The sequence below is a fragment of the Neofelis nebulosa genome, chromosome 6, assembly GCF_028018385.1.
Source record: "Neofelis nebulosa isolate mNeoNeb1 chromosome 6, mNeoNeb1.pri, whole genome shotgun sequence".
NCBI classification, from domain to species: domain Eukaryota; kingdom Metazoa; phylum Chordata; class Mammalia; order Carnivora; family Felidae; genus Neofelis; species Neofelis nebulosa.
Window position 1 is genome coordinate 93,030,645 of NC_080787.1, and position 18,859 is coordinate 93,049,503.

The 18,859-nt window shown below is 44.5% G+C and overlaps 1 protein-coding gene across 9 annotated transcripts in view; it reads right to left on the bottom strand.

Moving 5' to 3' along the window:
- FAXC (failed axon connections homolog, metaxin like GST domain containing) overlaps positions 1–16,812 on the bottom strand; it is an 82,660-nt gene extending 65,848 nt beyond the window's left edge. For 5 of the 9 annotated variants that reach the window (XR_009263150.1, XR_009263149.1, XR_009263148.1 and 2 more), the window contains exons 1-3: positions 15,705–15,971; positions 9,820–9,955; positions 5,090–5,170 (exon numbers count right to left, since the gene is read on the bottom strand). Coding sequence is in view for 5 of the 9 variants with exons in the window: in XM_058734782.1 (XP_058590765.1) it covers positions 5,090–5,170; positions 9,820–9,955; positions 15,705–15,970 (483 nt within the window). In the remaining 4 variants the exon portion in view is untranslated. Of the gene's footprint in view, positions 1–5,089; positions 5,171–9,819; positions 9,956–15,704; positions 15,972–16,325; positions 16,515–16,610 lie in introns of those variants that run through there. The other 4 variants (XM_058734786.1, XM_058734785.1, XM_058734787.1 and 1 more) reach the window with 4 other exon arrangements.
- Positions 16,813–18,859: the final 2,047 nt, after the last annotated feature.

Sequence of the window (18,859 nt, forward strand, 5' to 3'; positions counted from 1 at the left end):
GCAAAAATAAGCAACTGAGAGTACATCAAACTAAGAAGCTTTTGCACAGCAAAGGAAACCATCAACAAAACAAAAGGGCAACCTACCGAATGGGAAAAAATATTTGCAAATGATATATCCAATAAGGAGTCATATATAAATATATAAAGAACTCCTACAATTCGACGCTAAAAAATTTTTAAAAAACTGATTTTAAAAAGGTCAGAGGACCTGTACAGGCATTTCCCAAAGAAGACGCTTACATGGCCAACAGATGCATGAAAAGATGCACAACATCACTAATCATCAGGAAAATACGAATCAAAACCACAATGAGATATTACCAGTCAGAATGGCTAGTATCAAAAAGTCAAGAAACAACAGATGTCAGCGAGAACATAGAAAAAAGGAAACCCTCATGCACTGTTGGCAGGAATGTCAATTTGTGCAACCACTATGCCAAACAGTTTGGAGGTTCCTCCAAATTAAAGACAGAATATACACTCCAGTGATTCCACTACTAGGTATTTACCCGTAGAAAACAAAAACACTAATTTGAGGGGCGCCTGGGTGGCTTGGTCGGTTAAGCGTCCGACTTCGGCTCAGGTCATGATCTCACGGTCCGTGAGTTTGAGCCCCGCGTCGGGCTCTGTGCTGACAGCTCAGAGCCTGGAGCCTGCTTCCGATTCTGTGTCTCCCTCTCTCTCTGACCCTCCCCCATTCATGCTCTGTCTCTCTCTGTCTCAAAAATAAATAAATGTTAAAAAAAAAAATTTAAAAAAAAAAAAAACAAAAAAAAAAAAACACTAATTTGAAAAGACATATGCTCCTCTAGGTTTACTGCAGCATTATTTACAATAGCCAAGGTATGGAAGCAACCTAAGGGTCCATCAATAGGTAAATGGATAAAGAAGATGTGGGATAGATACACCGATAGATAGATAGATAGATAGATAGATAGATAGATAGATAGACAGACTGAGAGACAGTGGAATATTACTCAGCCATAAATAAGAATGAAATTTGCCATCTGAACAATATTGATGGACCTACAGGGTATTATGCCAAGTGAAATAAATCAGACAGAAAAGACAAATACCGTATCATTTCACTGATCGGTGGAATCTAAAAAACTAACCCAAACAAACAAACCAGAAACAGACTCATAAAAACAGAAAACAAACTGGTGATTGCCAGGGGGAAGGGATGTAGGGGTCAGGCAAAGTAGGTAAAGGGGATTAAGAAGCACAAACTTCCAGTTATAAAATAGATAAATCATAGTGATGAAAAGCACAGCATGGGGAATATAGTCAATAGTATTGTAGTAACTTCGTATGGTAACAGACGGTAACTACACCTACTGTGGGATTTTATGATGTGTATAATTGTCAATCACTAGGCTGTACACCTGAAACTAACGTAACGTTGTATGTCAACCATACTCCAATAAAAATAAAAATAGCAAAATATCAACTAAGAAGAAATGTATTTTGCTTACTATATAAAAAGCAGAAAATAATACTTTAGAGACACTATGATCATATCTAATTAAAAATTAGATGAATTCTATTTTTTCAAAAAACATTTAAAAGAGAAACACAAAAATGTCTAAAGTAACCGGCAAGACTATGAGATGCAGATGATCTTTCCATGAATTTCAATGCTTCAGAATGTGGTTTTGTTACTTTTAAAATAAAAGTGTTTATTTTAAAAAGAATACTTAATTTTCTTTAACTTCCTTAAATATATTAAAGAACTCCTGGTCTGTTTTATTTAAGCAATTGGAGTCTGACTGGCCTGTTGAGGGGAGTTTCTGAAAGTAATTTTGAGAAGAAAAATGAAGAGGTAAAACCTCTGTATTATTTCTGAGCTGAAGTTTCCCCCTGTAAGTCTGCCCTGGGTGAGATTAACCTATACTTACACTACATTATTAGCAAAGCAGTAAAAACCATAGGCTTTGGGTTTAAAAGTCTGGTTCCATCATTTATTCAGTGTGACCCTGGTCCCTCTCTGAGTCTCCCTTAATCTTCCCTGGGCCTCAACTTCCTCAACCACAGAATGGGGATATCAAGAATCATAGGAGTAGGGGCGCCTGGGTGGCGCAGTCGGTTAAACGTCCGACTTCAGCCAGGTCACGATCTCGCGGTCTGTGAGTTCGAGCCCCGCGTCAGGCTCTGGGCTGATGGCTCGGAGCCTGGAGCCTGTTTCCGATTCTGTGTCTCCCTCTCTCTCTGCCCCTCCCCCGTTCATGCTTTGTCTCTCTCTGTCCCAAAAATAAATTTAAAACGTTGGAAAAAAAAAAAATTTAAAAAAAAGAATCATAGGAGTAAATGAGAAAATGCACAATGAAGTGTTTGACAAGTGCCTTCATCAGAAGTATTAACATCACCATCACCATTTGGAAATGCAGAATGTGAAACCTTAAAAGAAATCCCAAAGTCTTGGGACACTGACTTGCTACATTAGCCATGGTACCCCAACTTTTCAGCTAAATATATATCCATTACATTCACTGCACCCCTGGAGCCATCTTGAAAGGTCTCCCACTGGCTAAATTTCAGATATTTGAGAAATTCTGTAGATTATACCACATTGGAAAAAAAAGTCCAAGCATCCACTGTTACGAAATAATAAGAAATATATACGTTGGTCTCTGCTCCCAGTTCTCAGAACTGAGCTCCTAAAAGCCTTATAAAAATTCATAAATGATAAAAGCACTAGGACAAGAGCTCCTAGAAGCATCTTTCGTGTTAATGAGGTGACTCTGGGTGGGCTCCTTGGATGGCTTTTAGATGGTGGCAGGTCACCACAAAGACCAAACCTTTTGATTAGAAGCCAGGAATTTTCAGACCCACCCCCTCCTCCATCCTCTCTGGGACTGGAAATAGAGTTAATAATTGATCACGTCTATGTGAGGAAGCCATAAAATCCCAAAAGCATGGGGTTCAGAGAGCTTCCAGTGGGTAAAAACACCCATAGAGGGAGGGTGACCCACCCCAACTCCACAAGGACAGAAGCTTCTACACTGGGACCCTCCCAGACCTCACCCTAAGTATGACTTCATCTGGCTGTTCATTTGTTGTTGTTGCTGTTGTTTTTAATGTTTGTTTACTTATTTATTTCTGAGAGAGGGAGACAGAGAATCCCATGCTGCTGGCACAGAGCCCGACGTGGGGCTTGATCTCACGAAACCCGGGATCATGATCCAAGACGAAATCAAGAGTCAGACACTAAACAGACTCAGCCACTCAAGCACCTCAATTCATTTGTATCTTTTACTGTAGTCTTTAATAAACTGATAAACAGAAGTGTTTCCCTGAGTTCTGTAGAGGGGGAGGGATATAGTCTGTGAGACTGAGCCTTTAAAGTGTGGGATCTGACAGTGCATCCAGGTAGAGTATCAGAATTGAATTAGATTGTAGGACACCCAGAGGGTGTCACAGAGAGTTGCCTGGTGTGGGGGAAGAACCTCCTCACATCTGTCAGAAGTGTCAGAAATGAAGGGTTTTATGTTAGTAGTAAAGGAGACTCACAAGAAACACACAATAGGGAAAAACTGGGTTTTCCCCTGTGTAAGAAGGAAAAAACTTGAGTACTTCTCCTTACAACTATGTATTGTAGCTTTGTAAACAGAATATCCGTATTTTTTTATGTTTTTATTTATTTTGAGAGAGCATGCAAGCAGGGGAGGGGCAGAGAGAGAGGGAGGAAGAGAATCCCAAGCAGGCTCCACGCTGTTGCACAGAGCCTGATGCGGGCATGACCTGAGCTGAAATTGAGGTCAGATGCTTAACCAAGTGAGCCACCCAGGTGCCCCAATGTCCTTATTTTTTGGAGATGCCTACTGAAGCACTGAAGAGCGAAGTGTCACGACGCCTGCAGCTTACTTTCAAATGGTTCATGAAAAATTGTTCACAAAGGCATACATAAAGAGAAATAAAGCAAAAATAGGCAATAACTGGTGAATCTAGGTGAAGGTCATATGGGTATTATAGCACTATTCTTTTAGCTTGTCTTTAGAAAATTTCAAAACAAAAAGATGGTGGGGGAAAACAGACAGGATCAGCAAGTAAACAGAACCATCAAAAGTTAGGGCTGAAAGCCAAAGCAGAGAGTTCCTAAGGAGCCATTTTCTTTCTTTTTCTTTCTCCTATTTAAAAAGAATCATTGTGCGAAATACATGCTTCCTCTACAACCAGTTATGGCAAATGATGTAGGTGTCCTTATCCATGTCCAGAGAAATGTATGGAAGGGAGACCAAAGTATCAGTGATGGTAACCTCCAGCTAGTAGGATGGCAGGTGACTTTCATTTTCCACTTACATTTTCCACTTACACTTTTGCGTTAGTATTGTTTGAAATTCTTATCAGGACTCTATGGCATCTACGTGTAATCACAACAACACCGGTAAAGCTATTTTCATTTTGGAAAAAAAAAAATTAACCGTATCTGCAGGACCCCGATATGAATCTGTAATTATTACAAAATGAAAAGTTTTTGAAATTGACCTACCAATATTTATAGCCTGATTTTTAAAAGATGGTAACTGTGGCCAATAAATCAGGCTTTAAAAAAAAAAAAGGGGGGGCCTTGTGAGTTTCTACTAATGGTCATCAAATATTTATTACAGTCCTTCTTAGGTTACAAAATAAAGAAGCTTCAACTATAAAGACGTGCTCTTAGGAATATGGCATCTTAACCTTTTTTTTCTTTTTTTTAAGGCACAGCGCAAAGAAGGGGCAGAGAGTAGAGCTCTCTGGATCTCTGACAAAATGCCTCTGCACAGACGAGTCCAGGCGCTGAGCCCTCCAGCACCTCCCAGGCACCACTTACATGAGCACAAACCCTCACTGATGGCACACAGGTCCCCAGGCGCCTGGGACAGGCACGGAGCATCCCTTTCTAAACCACAGAACCATTTTTCTGTTACCTAAATCTCCACCCGAACTGACCATCCCCTCCATTTATTTTCCATAGAGACCTCACAGAAGGAAAAGCACACCTACACCTTTCTTTAAAAGAAAAAAAAAAATTCTACACACACACACACACACACACACACACACACACATACAGGAAATAATAATTTTGGAAGGGGGTAAGCGGTCACCTCCTCGAAGGCCTCTGTAACAGCTTCAGGCTTCATGGTGAGATGTGTGCCTGCTGCTCCAGACACACTAACTAAAAGCAGCTGCAACATGAACAAAGGTAGTTAGGCTACTAGTAAGGACAGGGCCACAGCAGTCAGTACCTGCAGGCGTGAAGACAGGAAGGGAAAGGGGAGCACGCCCTGGCAGCTGCCACAGCCCCGCAAACAGCAGAACCGCTTCATCAACGGCGGGGGCAGAGGGGGGTGGCGCGCAAGAGACCCAGGAGCCACAAGAGGCTACCGAGCACAGCGTTTGGTATTGGCACCCTGACTGCCCCAAAGCTGCCAAGGCTGATGGATATGATTTAGTCAAGAGTGATGATGGGACAGAGACAGGCAGCTGCTGGGTAGCAGTTCCTTCCTTCAGTGTGAGCCCCTCAGTGACATATGCTTTCCAGTGCCGACTGCCAACACCAAGCTGAACAGTGATCTTTGAACTCTGATCCACTGCCTTTAGATGGTTCAAGATTTGTCTGTCTTCAGTGCTATTTTATCCTCTATTCCTGCTTTGAAAGTCCTGAATGATCTCTCTGTTCCTCTCTCCAGACTCAGCCCTTGCATTCCAGTTCCCAGTCCTAAAGAACCTCCTTCTGTCCCCCAAATACCACATGCCCTCCCAGGGCCCCTCACCCGAAGCCCAGGTCAGGGGCTGCTCCGACACACCCCCAGTGGGGCCCCAAGCCAAGAGGATGCCACACCTCTCATCCCAGCCCCGCCTTAGGAGAATGACTACCACCCCACCCCTTCTCTTCTGTAGAGAAACTGGCTCAGAAAGCAGAGGCCTGGGGGTGTCAGCAGTTGGAGGGGTAATGTCACTATCAGGGAAGCCAAAAGCTTGGCTCCTGCTGTTATCGGCTAAGGAGACCACCTCCTCCCAATGCTGCTACTTTGTAAGACCAGTAGGAGGCATTTGGAGGAGTGGTTTGGGGATGCCTGGGGCTCACCTCCTTACTTTTCCTACATCCCCTCAGAGGCTAAGCTTTCGCCCTTGCCCCCTACAAATTCCCAGGCAGGGAAGCTGACATCTCTGGTAAAAGGAAATCGCAAACAAAAATAGACACCTGAGGCATACAACCACTATAACAGAAGAACAACAGACTGAATAAATACAACATGACGCAGGATTATGGGGACAGACCAAAGAGTTTTAATTGGCATAATAAATGTCATCTAAGGTATAAGAGAAGAAGTTGTAATACAAACACAGGAGAAGTATTACGAAGAAAAATAAAAGTGGACCTCAACAGATAAATAGTATGACAGATACAAGAAGAGAACAGAGTGGTACAATGGCTCAGAAAGGTGAATTCACCCAGAAGGAAGAAGAATGAAGGAGTATGTTCAAAAATACAGAAAATAAAGGCAGAGATTTCAGTATCTGGATAATAAGGCACAAGAAAGAAGGGAAGAGGTGCCTGGGTGGCTCATTCGGTGAAGCATCTGACTCCTGATCGGCTCAGGTCATGATCTCACCATTCGTGAAATCGAGCCTCGTGTTACACTCTGTGCAGACAGCATGGAACCTGCTTGTGATTCTCTCTCCTTCTCTCTCTGCCCCTCTCTTGCTCTCTCTCACACTCTCACTTTCTCTCTCTCAAATAAACTTAAAAGAAAAAAACTTACAAAAAAGAAGGGTAAAACAAATAAAAAAAGGAAGAAGAATTTGAAGAAAATTAGTAATTCCCCAGAATTAAAAAAAAAGATTAAGGATTTCAGACTAAAAGAGTTTAGAAAGGACCAAACAAGATGCATAAAGACCCATACCAAGGCACATCATAGTGAAATTTAAGTATGTCAAGATTAAATGCAAATTCTGAAAGCTTCCAGAGAGAAAGAGAAAAAGAATCAGACTGACATCATATTTTTCAATAGCAATATCAATGCAGAAAGACAAAGGAAGAATACTTCTACAGCCCTGAAGGAAAAGAACTTTGAACGTATCTGTGTCAAATGTGAGGGCATAATGAAGACGTCGTCAGGCACACAGAGCCACTAGAAGTTCACTGCATAATAAGCCTCACTGGAGGCTCAATCGGAAAATATCAAGGACTTGCTCTAATAAAAAGAAATAATCCTGGCAGAGAAGATATATGGGAAATAAGGCTGGCCAGAAACTTAGTAAGGTTTATTGCTAAAAAAGGACCAGGATTTCCAAAATCCCAGAATTAAAACATTAGACAACAACACACTTGGGATCAGGGCTGGGAAAAGAGAGACCCAAGAGTCATGTGAACCTGTAACACACTCGTATCATCAGAGGACCAACAACACAGCATTTGAGAAATGGGGAGAGATAAGTAAACTCAAATTTGGATCTTCAGAGAAACCACCAGAATGACATAAATAGAATTTGCTTTAAATGACAAAGTTTTTCTTTCATCTATCCATTACAAAGCAGGAAATGAGAAAAAAAAAAAGTATGATAAGGAGAAAAATACTAAATAATATGTTAGAGGGGTACCTGGGTGGCTCAATTGGTTACATGTCCAACTCCTGATTTTGGCTCAAGTCACGACCCTATGGCTCATGAGTTTGAACCCTGCGTTGGGCTCTGCTCTAACAGCACAGAACCTGCTTAGGATTCTCTCTCTCTCCCTCTCTCTCTGCCTCTCTTTCTCTCTCTCCCTCTCTCTCTCAAAATAAATAAATAAACTTTAAGTAAGATGTTAGAAATAAGTCATAGTAAGAGAATAATTACAAGCATAAATGGGAAAACTCACAGGTTAAGGAGTCTTAGATTGGCTATAAGTAATACATTGCCCATGAAAGACAATACACAAAAAATAAAGAGGATGGACAAGGATATCCCAAGCAATTATGAACAAAAAGAAAGCTAGAGAATCAATCTCAATATCTGATAATATAAAATTCAAGATTACAAAAAGAGGGGAGGGGCGCCTGGGTGGCTCAGTCGGTTAAGTGACCAACTTCAGCTCAGGTTATGATCTCACGGTTCGTGAGTTTGAGCCCCACATCAGGCTCTGTGCTGACAGCTCAGAGCCTAGAGCCTCTTCAGATTCTGTGTCTCCCTCTCTCTCTGCCCCTCCCCTGTTCATGCTCTGTCTCTCTTTGTCTCAAAAATAAATAAAAACATTAAAAAAAATTTTTTTAAAGGGGGGACTCAGCTGAGTGCTATATACTGGGAAAAGAAACAAGAGAGTACAAACGTGTTCTTTCATATGATGTGTACCTAAACATATAACCTCTTGCATAAAGCAAGAAGCAAGAGAATGGCAGGAAGAAAAGATAAATCAACAAATACCGTTGAATATTTTAACCCACTCCTTTTGGAAACTGCTAGAACAGGCTAAAAAAATAAGCAGAGATATACAAGATCTAAAAAATACACTCAACACACTCAAGCAAGTAAATCTAGGGAGCTCTTCACCTAAACAGAGAATATGTAATTATTTTCAACATTTATAAAAACCAGCCACACATTAGGCTAAAGCCTCAGCAAATTCCAAAGAATCACTATCACAGAGACTATCTGCTCTGATCATAAAGTTAAAAAACAATAACAAAAACCAAAGCATTAAAATATTGTATGTGGCTAGATCTTAGCTGAAAAAGAAAAAGGGAAAATTTTTCTTAAAATACATAGAATTGAATGACAACAAAAATACAACCTGTCTGGGGCGCCTGGGTGGCTCAGTTGGTTAAGCGTCCGACTTTGGCTCAGGTCATGATCTCGCGGTCCGTGAGTTCGAGCCCCACGTCGGGCTCTGTGCTGACAGCTCAGAGCCTGGAGCCTGTTTCAGATTCTGTGTCTCCCTCTCTCTCTGACCCTCCCCCGTTCATGCTCTGTCTCTCTCTGTCTCAAAAATAAACGTTAAAAAAAAAAATTAAAAAAAAAAATACAACCTGTCAAATTTGTGAGACACAACTCACAGAAAAATGTATACCTTTAACTGCGTTCCTCTGTTCATTCTTTAACGCTGAAATGAGCAAATGTTGTGCTGAAAGTCATCTGAACACAACATAGAGCCCCATGGAAAAGCTCTCACAAAATCCACAACTATCTCCCTGGTGGCCTGCTGGGTGCTCTGCCCCCAGGATTCATGAGAGACAAAATATAATGCCGTCAAACAGAAATCTAAAGGAAAAAACCACGTGGGTCAATGGTACACCCACCTTTATTAGTAGCTGCCCAGGAGGCCTATCCAAGCTTAACCAAAGCCTACTCTATGTCAGAAAAGCGATACCATGACCCTGAACCCTACAAAAGTCCATACCCTTTGGATCCCTCATTAAATTGAATGTAAAAATCAACAGACGCTAGAATCAAGTCTCTCCTAAGTATCTAGTAAGGACTGGGCCCTGCCAATTTCACACCCACCCCTTCAGCACCAAGAGCAAGTCCTTCCCATGGTGTGAGATTAGGAACTCCCCCTCTGACATGACTGTCATGAAAATAAAACATGTTTAGGGGCTGCTGGGTGGCTCAGTTGGCAGAGTGCCCGACTTCTGCTCAGGTCATGATCTCACGGTTCGTGGCTTCGAGCCCTGCCTTGGGCTCTGCGTTGACAGCTCGGAGCCTGGAGCCTGCTTTGGATTCTGCGTCTCCCTCTCTCTCTCTGCCCCTCCCCCGCTCATTCTTGCTCTCTCTCTCTCTCTCTCTCTCTCTCTCAAAATAAATAAATAAAACTTAAAAAATTTAAAAAAAAAAAGATACATTTGTTCACAAGTACCTGATAGGGTAAGTCAGCCATCCTTAAGTAAGTTTCCATTTTCAAACAGAAAGGAGACAAACTGGGGACACCATTGTTAGGTCTTGCAAACTGATGCAAAATAATAGCATCTTTGGAGTCAATCTCTTGCTGTTTCCTGCCAAAACCAAAACAGAAATAAAGAACAATCCACATGTTATACATACAATTCCCTTAGTTCCTCAGAGGTCCCTGGTGGGTTGTAGCTCCTCAATGAACAAGCACATCTGTTTGTCACAGGGGCTTACCTCACCCAGAAGCATTTAGAGTAGAAGCTTAGCCAAAACATGGGAGAACCTTACACACTATCACCATGATCCCAAGGACTTAGTTAGTAACTATATATCAACCTCCTTCTGATGATAACTATACCCTATGAGCGGGAAGAGTGCTTTCTATAACAGACCCACCTCTTCTCCAGCTGGCTATGTTTACCTGCCAGGGACAAACAAGTTGGATGGATAAAAATGATTCTGTGTGCTTACTAGGTGTCAAGCATTGTTCTAAGGGGTTCACAGGTATTATTTCACTTAATTTTCACAATAACTTTATGAGGGAGGTACTACTATTATCCATGTTTTATAGATGAGGAAACTGAGGCACAAAGGATTAACTTGCCCAAGGTCACATTGCTAGATGCCAGAACCTGGACTGAACCAGGCAGAGTCTATGTTCTTGACCCCTAGACTATATCATGAAACTGTCCATAGAACCCAAGAATAACAGCGCAGATTTACTCTGCTATGAACCAGTCTGTAGGGAATCTGAGACCTTGAATATTCTGGTCCCTCTTCCAAACTCTGTGTGCCCTCACCTGGCCTCTCACCTGTGTGATAGCAAGGAACCCGGCCTCTGAGCTCTCTTTCACCTTCTCCAGTTTCCCAGGGTCCCCTCTCACCACAGGCATAGATCTTAATACCCCTGCCTCTTCCCTTCCTCCAGCCTCAGCCACATGTCTATCTTTTCCTTGGCTACTTTTTTCGGTGGGAGGATTTCCCTGGTACAGCTTTTCAACAGACACAGTATATTAGAGAAAACGTTAGATTCCAAGGGTGGACACCTGGGTACAAATCCAAGCCCTGCTTCCTACTGGCCATGTTACCCTAGGCCTCTCTCCCTCTCACACATGGAAAGTGCACACAGTATCAGTTCTGCACCAATTATCATGAGGATTAAATTTTAAAAATCTGTAAACATTGGTCAAGCTCTCAAACACTGTAGAGGAGTCATAGAATCTATTCTCATTCACAGAGTTTTAATCCCCTTAAGCTACAATATCTCCTTAAACTACAACATCTTCCACACAGCTTCCCTCTTACACCACCCTCAGGAACCTTTTGCAATTCCCTCCCTACTTTCCCTCCACTTCCCAGTCAGAGAAGCCTGTTCCTTCTCCTTGGCCTTCCCTGGGCCTCTGCTTCCCTCACATCACTCCCAGTCTAATCCCACACCCACTTGCACCCAAGCAAGAGACAAGCTCTTTGTATCATCATCCATGGATGCTCACGTACTATAGTATCTGCGTTCAGCGAAACAAACTCTTTTGGAGAAGTTTACTGGCAAAGCGTCCATTCCACTTAAAGAGTTGAGAATGACTCATTTTGAAAATACTGGTCAGGTCAAAAGAATAAAAATATTTGCTGTTTTCTGGCAATATTTGCTGTATAAAACAAAGATTTTCGTCTAGATGAAAGGCAGGGGAGGTCAGATACTAAAATCAAGGAGCCACTTAGACTATTCCTAGAGAGCGTGAACTAGATTTGACAATTAGCTGATTTTGTCCAGGCGAATAATTCAAGTCACAGAGTGGTATTTTCATGTAAATTAGCCAGGCAAAATTTAAGAATTGTTAAGAGGGGAGATAAATATAAAATCTTCTGCTCCACTGGCCAGAAACATCTAATTCTAATGGTTCACTTGGGCCATCTCATAATAAGAATGGATGTGACAAGCATATGGCGATGACTTTGTATATATCATGCATATTATTTTATTTCATGTTGACAGTAACACTACCAAGTGGATATTGTTAGGGTTTAAATTTAGTGTATCATACAGTAGATAAAGAAACTGAAGCTTAACAGAGGTTAAATAACTTGTCCAAGGAATATCATTTTAAGATCAGGTCATTAATAGCTCCAGATCCCAAGGTCTTAATTTTTTTTTTTTTAATGTTTATTTTTGAGAGAGAGACATAGAGCGTGAGCAAGGGAAGGACAGAGAAAGAGGGACACAGAATCTCAAGCAGGCTCCAGGCTCTGAGCTGTCAGCACAGAGCCCAACATGGGGTTCGAACTCACAAACCACAAGATCATGACCTGGGCTGAAAGCGGAAGCCGAACCGACTGAGCCACCCAGGCACCCCTCCAGATCCCAAGGTCTTAAGCAGTACACTGAAATGGGCAATTTCTTAGTTAATTTGACCAAAACAGCCAGTTTGACTCAGGTCGCTCAAGCCTGGAACTTTCTAATAAAAGTTATAATAGCTAATGATGGCCAACTTTTACAGAACGCTTTCTTACATGTCAAACTCTGTTCTAAGCATTTCACGTTCAACTCAATTAACTCTATAAGGAAGGCTACTGTTATTATCCCCATTTTACAGATGAGAAAACCATGTAGCCCAGAAGCTTACTCTCATATTCAAGGTTACATGGTTAAAAGCAAAGTTAGTTTGAACCCACTCTGGCTCCAGAGCCCTTCTTCCACACAGCAGGAACTACTCTCTAACTTAGGATCAGAGGAACAGGTATTTCATAAAACACCTACATAGCTGTATTTTCTAAAGTGGCCTTATAATGAGAGCTGTATAAGAGGTCATCTACAGGAGCCGGGGTGGCTCAGTCGGTTAAGCATCCGACTCTTGACTGCGGCTCAGGTCATGATCTCACAGTTTCGTGAGTTAGAGCCCTGTGTGGGGAGTTTCTCTCTCTTTCTCTCTCTCCGCTCCTCTCCACTGCTTGCGCTCACAAATTAATAAACAAACAAACAAGCTTTAAAAAATAAATAAAATACAATATCTTAAAAAAGAAAGAATACCCACAGAGCAGCAAAACTAGCCCCTCCTCCCAACATGAAGGCTGTCACAGATGACAATGCCTCTGTGTACAGCTGATGAGCGGTTTGTGTATGGAGGTCAGGTGTTGGTGGACCTGCGGGCTGCTGTCATTCCCTAAGTTCTCTAGGGCAGGCTGAGCCCAAGTGCCCAACGTGCAAATGAGCTACCAACAACGAAATCATCACTTAGTCATTCACTTTACACACAACACATTTCCAAATGGATTGAATTTAAGATAACTGCTAAGCTATCCCCACTCAAGGAAATGAAGTAGAGGGTTGAGGCAATATTTGTTTAAAAATACTGCAGCGGGAAAAGCATGCACAAAATCCAAACTACTCCTTTGGTTTTATACTCATGAATTTAACTCCCTAAATAATTCTCACTGGTCAGCTTTCCTTCAGACACTGGAGACCTGGCCATACACTGGGGTTAAGTCCATGCAGCAGACAATTCAAGTGGTCACGACTTTACCGTTGCCCATGACCTCAGACATTGTGATCTTTTCCAGGTGTATTTTCCATCCTGCATATTCCGGATTGTTTGGTTTTGCTTAAACTGAGACAACTGAAACTTAAAGTTCATCCTAAATGGAAGTTTCTGTCTTGTGACCTCCGATGGTCAGTTCCAGACCTTGCTCCGTCTTTCCCCCCTATCTTTTTGTGCCACTAGAGGCTGTCAAAAACTCTGGTCCCCGCCACAGGCCTCGCTTGCCTGAGCAATGCCCCAGTTCTCTACATTTCTCCTCCTCTTCCCCCATCCAAGTTTATTTCACATCAGTACTTTCTAGGAGCCAGTGGTAAAAAAGTACAGACACACATTCCCAGGTCTGGATTCTACTACTCTTACCGTGTGATCTTGGGCAAGTGTTTTAACCTCCCTCAGCTGTACTCTCCTTATCTATGAAATGGGAATCACACATCCAACGAGAGCTGTGAGGGATAAATAAGTGCAAGGAAAGCACTTCTATGAAGAGTCCCTACTAAGGGATCAAAAACAGGCAGCCATTTTTATTATGTGCATAATAACAGGGTTGTCTACCCCATTATAACACATTTCCTACCCAGGGTTTAAACATTTGTCAAGAAACAAAAGTGAATCAACCAAGGATTAAAAACGCCTCGATCGAAGTAAGTATCCAAGTAGTCCACTAAGTGGGGAAGGACACTTCTGTGGGCAGAAAGTCTTCCTTGTCCAGCAACCACACCTGCCAGGGCGTGGCCTGCTCCCAGGATGAGCTCTGGGCTACTCCCTATTTCTGCAAGGTCATTAAAGCAAGGTTTAGAGCTGGTCCTATGAAGCTGTGCCTTCACCCCCTCCACAAAGTGTTAAACCGGTGAGAAGTCACACAGTTCTGGATCCTGAAAAGGCTTTGGGCTGGAAGATAACTGAGAAACAACTGGGTTACTGTTTAAAGCACTGCACAAATGTTTTAGTTGTTCATACAGCTTGCCTCCTAACTTGGAATAGAGTTCTAAAACTAGCAAAAGTAGGAAATGATCTAGAGAAATAATCCACTTACAATTTTTTTTACTTGGTTCAACTAGATGATTCAAGGCACTGTGCTGAGAGAATTCAATGTATATAATACGTTCAAGATAAAACTTCTCAATTATAGCTAAATAATAGTGAAAGCCAGTACTTCCCTCAGACCTAAATGATTTCCCACCCTCTCAAAGACTAGAAATATTCAAAATACCTACGTTAGCCTGTCCCCATGCCCAGGAATCCCCGCAGGCCTGTTAAAGGTCACCTGTCACTGTCTTTGTTTATAGCCTATTGTGTAGGATTCCCCCGCTGGAAAAGGGCAGTGTGAACACATTTCTCGCTATTTAAAAAATACTGGCCGAAGGATTTTCTCAGCTACTGAGAACCGCTTGCTTCTGGCCTTCTCCCGGGGACAGAGGGCTCAAATGCATGGAAATTTTAACCATAAATCGATGTATCCACAAGCCAAAGGACCATCCCAGGAGCCTATGGTATTACCCTACTCAAAGATCTCATGTCGTTCTGGATGTACCAACAGTAGGGGCCTCCATTTCCTGGTATTTCCGAGTCAGTCCTGTAAACATTCTGCGGCAGGGGATGAAACTGTTTACGGCACTGGGTGACTCCCGTGTTCCTGTCAAACACGCCCATGTGCTAGTGCTGTCCTCGGATCTTCTACTGTTCACACAACAATGGCACTGAAACCGGAATATGGTGCTTAGCGTTAAATACCTGATCAGCAGATAACCCGGTTAAGGCTGCATCAAACCTGCACACCACTACAACTGACCATGCCTCTTTAACAGGGACCTGGAGGTCTCTGGAAGCTTTTGCAATTTCAGCCTTTTGATGATGTTGACATATGGGGAAGGATAGTGGAGAACTAGTAAAAGATAAGGTTAGTGGTTAACATTCCAGCATTATTACCTATAAACAAATAAGGCATTTCATAAAAGTGTAAATTAATATTTCTACAAGGCCTAGTTCTATTGTTGGAAACATTGCACTTAGGATCTTACTAAGGGCATTTCATAACAGACTATTTTGCTCCACAACAACCCAGAGAATTTTTGCTTTTAGCGCCGAAGGATTGGGAGACCAATGTTTTTCCCTCCCAGTACCGGGTTAATTCTCCCGTTAACTCCGAACTGCCCCTCAGGGCAGGTGACCACGGACTGCCTCTAGGGAAAGGTAAGGGCAGGATTCTTGGGCATTTTGGGCGGCGTGACCGAGAGGCTGGCACGGTCCCCCCTCGCGTCAGCCCTGCCCTGGCCAAGTGCCCCTCTCGGCGCCCCTGCGCGGGGCCCTCTCTCCGGCTCACCTAATGACCAGGAGTTCGTGGAGCAGATACGCAGCTGCGGCCAGCAAAGCTCCCCCGGTCAAGTAAAGTGTTTTCTTCCACCAGGGATCGGAGCCCAGCCCTGCCATGATCCCACCGTAATCCTGCAAAGGGAAAGCGATGATGTCCCCATAAAAGGAGAAGGGCTCCTCGGACCCGGCCCACCAGCCGAAGAAGGAGACGCTCTGGTTCCAGCTCAGATCCACCACGCACGGCCTGGACGAGGCAAAGCCAACCCCCCAGTGCATGCTGCGCGGCTGGCTGCGGGCGCCCCTCCCAGGGCCCGCGCCGCCCGCATGGGAAGAGGCCGGTGCGGCCCGGCGCGGGCTCAGCGGCGCACTGGGGGCGCGGGCGGCGCGGGCGGAGGCGACCGAGGCGGCGGCGGCGGTGGCGGCGGCGGCGGCGGCGAAGGAGCAGGAAGGACGAGGGCCGCGGGCGGCGGGCCTGGCCGGCGGGGCCCCGGGGCCCTGGGCGGCAGCGGCGGCCGCCGGCTCCCCCCGCAGCGGCCTCTCCGCGCCGCTCTTTGTGTCGGCGCCTGGAGAAGGCCGCGTGATGTCATTGCTCCCCGGGGCAGGGAAACAGAGGCGGGATAAAGTCACCTACCCCGCGCCCTGCCCCCGCCCCGCATCTCCGCGGTCCGGCGGCCTCCGCCCCGGCCGGAGCTGCAGGGCTGGGCGCGCCCGGCGGGCTCCGCGCCTCCAGGCGGCACGGCCGGGAACGGCTCGGCGCGCGAGGGCTAGGGCTGCGGAGGTGCCTGGAAATGCGGCTCCGCCGGGAGGAAGCTGCAGTCAGGGCCCGGATCTCGGTCCCCCCCAAGCCCCGGCCCGCCCTCCGCCGTCGCTCCAGCCCCTCCCGCAGGCCGGAGAGCGGGGAGTGCGCGGGACTCACCTGAGGCCGCGCCGAGTGGCAGGCAGGAGACGCCACCAGGTGGGGGCTGGGAACGAGCGCCCGGATTAAGGTCGGGAATTAAGATTGTTCTGGCCATCAGGAAGGCGCTGTGTATTTGCATAATTTATTAAAAAAACACTCTTATTACAGGGCACAGTTACCTAGGCTTTGGCCATGTGCTCACGGAGAGGAGAGCTTGTCTGGTTTGACAAGTAACAGCAACAATGCACCCTAGAGAGATTTCCCCTCTGGCAGACCCAGCTCAAGTCTTTCCCCCTTTGAAGTCATTATGGGGAGAACCCGCAGATGTGGGGTGTTTTGGTTTGTTTTCCTTTTCTTTTCGGTTCAGAAAATCTCACAAACTGTGTGTGTGTGTGTGTGTGTGTGTGTGTGTGTGTGTGTGTGTGTATTTTCAATTTTATTCCATTAACTTCATGGTTAATTTCATTTTTTAAAGTTCGTAAGTCTAGGGGCACCTGGGTGGCTCAGTCAATGCAGCGTGGGACTGTTGGGCTCAGGTCAAGATCTCACAGTTTGCGGGTTTGAGCCCTGCATCAGGCTCTGAGTTGACAGCGTGGAGCCTGCTTGAGATTCTCTCTCTCCCTGTCTCTGTGCCCTTCCTCTCTCTCTCTCTTTCTCTCTCTCTCTCTCTCTCTCTCTCTCAAAATAAATAAATAAACTTAAAAAGATCATAAGCCCAAACAATAGGGTCATGTTTCATGGTTTTATGATATACACATGAATTTTAGCAAGAGCATGGATAGCTTAAAATTGTTTGGAGGCACTGAAAAAGAAATTCAAGTCGGCGATTTATCTATCACTCCCAAGGTGAAAGGATGGATGTGGGAACCCTCCAAGCTTTTTCCTGAGAGGGCGGACACTGGAGTGAAGGAAAGCTCCCCCTTCCCTTCTACTTCGGCTGCCACATCAGCCCTTTAGAAGAGCAGGGAATGCTGTCATATTCCTAAAATATGGACTTTTTGCCAGCCTGAAGGAGATATGGGAGGTACTAACCAGGATTGGGGAGGGGTCCCATGCAGCAGTGTGTAGGTACCCCTGACCTCTCTGGAAGAAGGAGTGTGTGTACTCAGAAGTGGAACTCCTTTGAGCAGGTTGTGGGAGTGAAACCCAAGGGCCTGCTGGAGTGACACGGGTGGTCACCAGATTCCTCCAGGGAGAAGGACCAGAAGGCTTCGGGGCCTCGTTCACAAGAAGCAGAGTGGGCAGGTTCAGGATCAGAGCAGAAATGCTCTGTGCCCAGATGAGACAAGGAGCTGACACCAGCCATTCTTCATTCTTCTTCTGTGACCTTCAACAGAGCACTCAGCCTTTGCTCTCATTAAATGTTGAGCCAATATTTAAAAAGTAACCGTTTGTTTTTCGGTACTGAGCTCTATGACTGAGTGTCTAGGTTCAGTCACGGGGATGAGCATAAGTTACCTTCAGTGAAGCCTTCATGGAAGGCAAAAGAGAGAATCAATACTGGCAAAATCTGTGTCTGGGAAACAAGTTAGAAACCAGATGAAGTTGAATGGTCTCATCCCAAGAGCCACGTACTGCATTTTACTGTCACAGCTCTTCTGGTAGGCCAACCTACCCCACTCACTCTTGGGGGCCTGTGGACATTCCTGGACTTGTCAGATCCTCTTTGAACATTATGTGGCCTTTGGTTCAAGTGTGGTTTACATTTTCAGAGACACCATGAGGTGAACTATTTTTAGATGCATGTGTAAATAAATTCTGTGAGAAAAACTAGAATATAATCTTAATCTGATGCAGATTAAAAGTTAGCTTTTAGACCTGTGACAGAGAAGAAAGATTATTAAAACTCAGCTTGTATAAAAGTGAAAGGAGGCAGGGGCACCTGGGTGGCACAAAGTGGTGGGCTCTTGATCTTGGCTCAGGTCGTGATATCACAGTTCTTGAGTTCGAGCCCTGAATAAGGCTCTCCCATGATGGCGACTCAGAGCTTGCCTTGGATTCTATCTCTCCTTCTCTCTGCTCCTGCCCCACATGTGCGTGTCTGTTTGTGTGTGGGGGTGTGTGCAAGCACACATGCATACACACGCACATGCTCTCTCTTTCTGTCTCAAAATAAATAAACTTTAAAAAAATTTTAAGGGGCTCCTGGGTGGCTCTGTCAATTAGGCGTCCGACTTCGGCTCAGGTCATGTTCTCAAGGCTTTAAGCCCTGCATCGGGCTCTGTCCTGACAACTCGGAGCCTGGAGCCTGCTTCGGATTCTGTGTC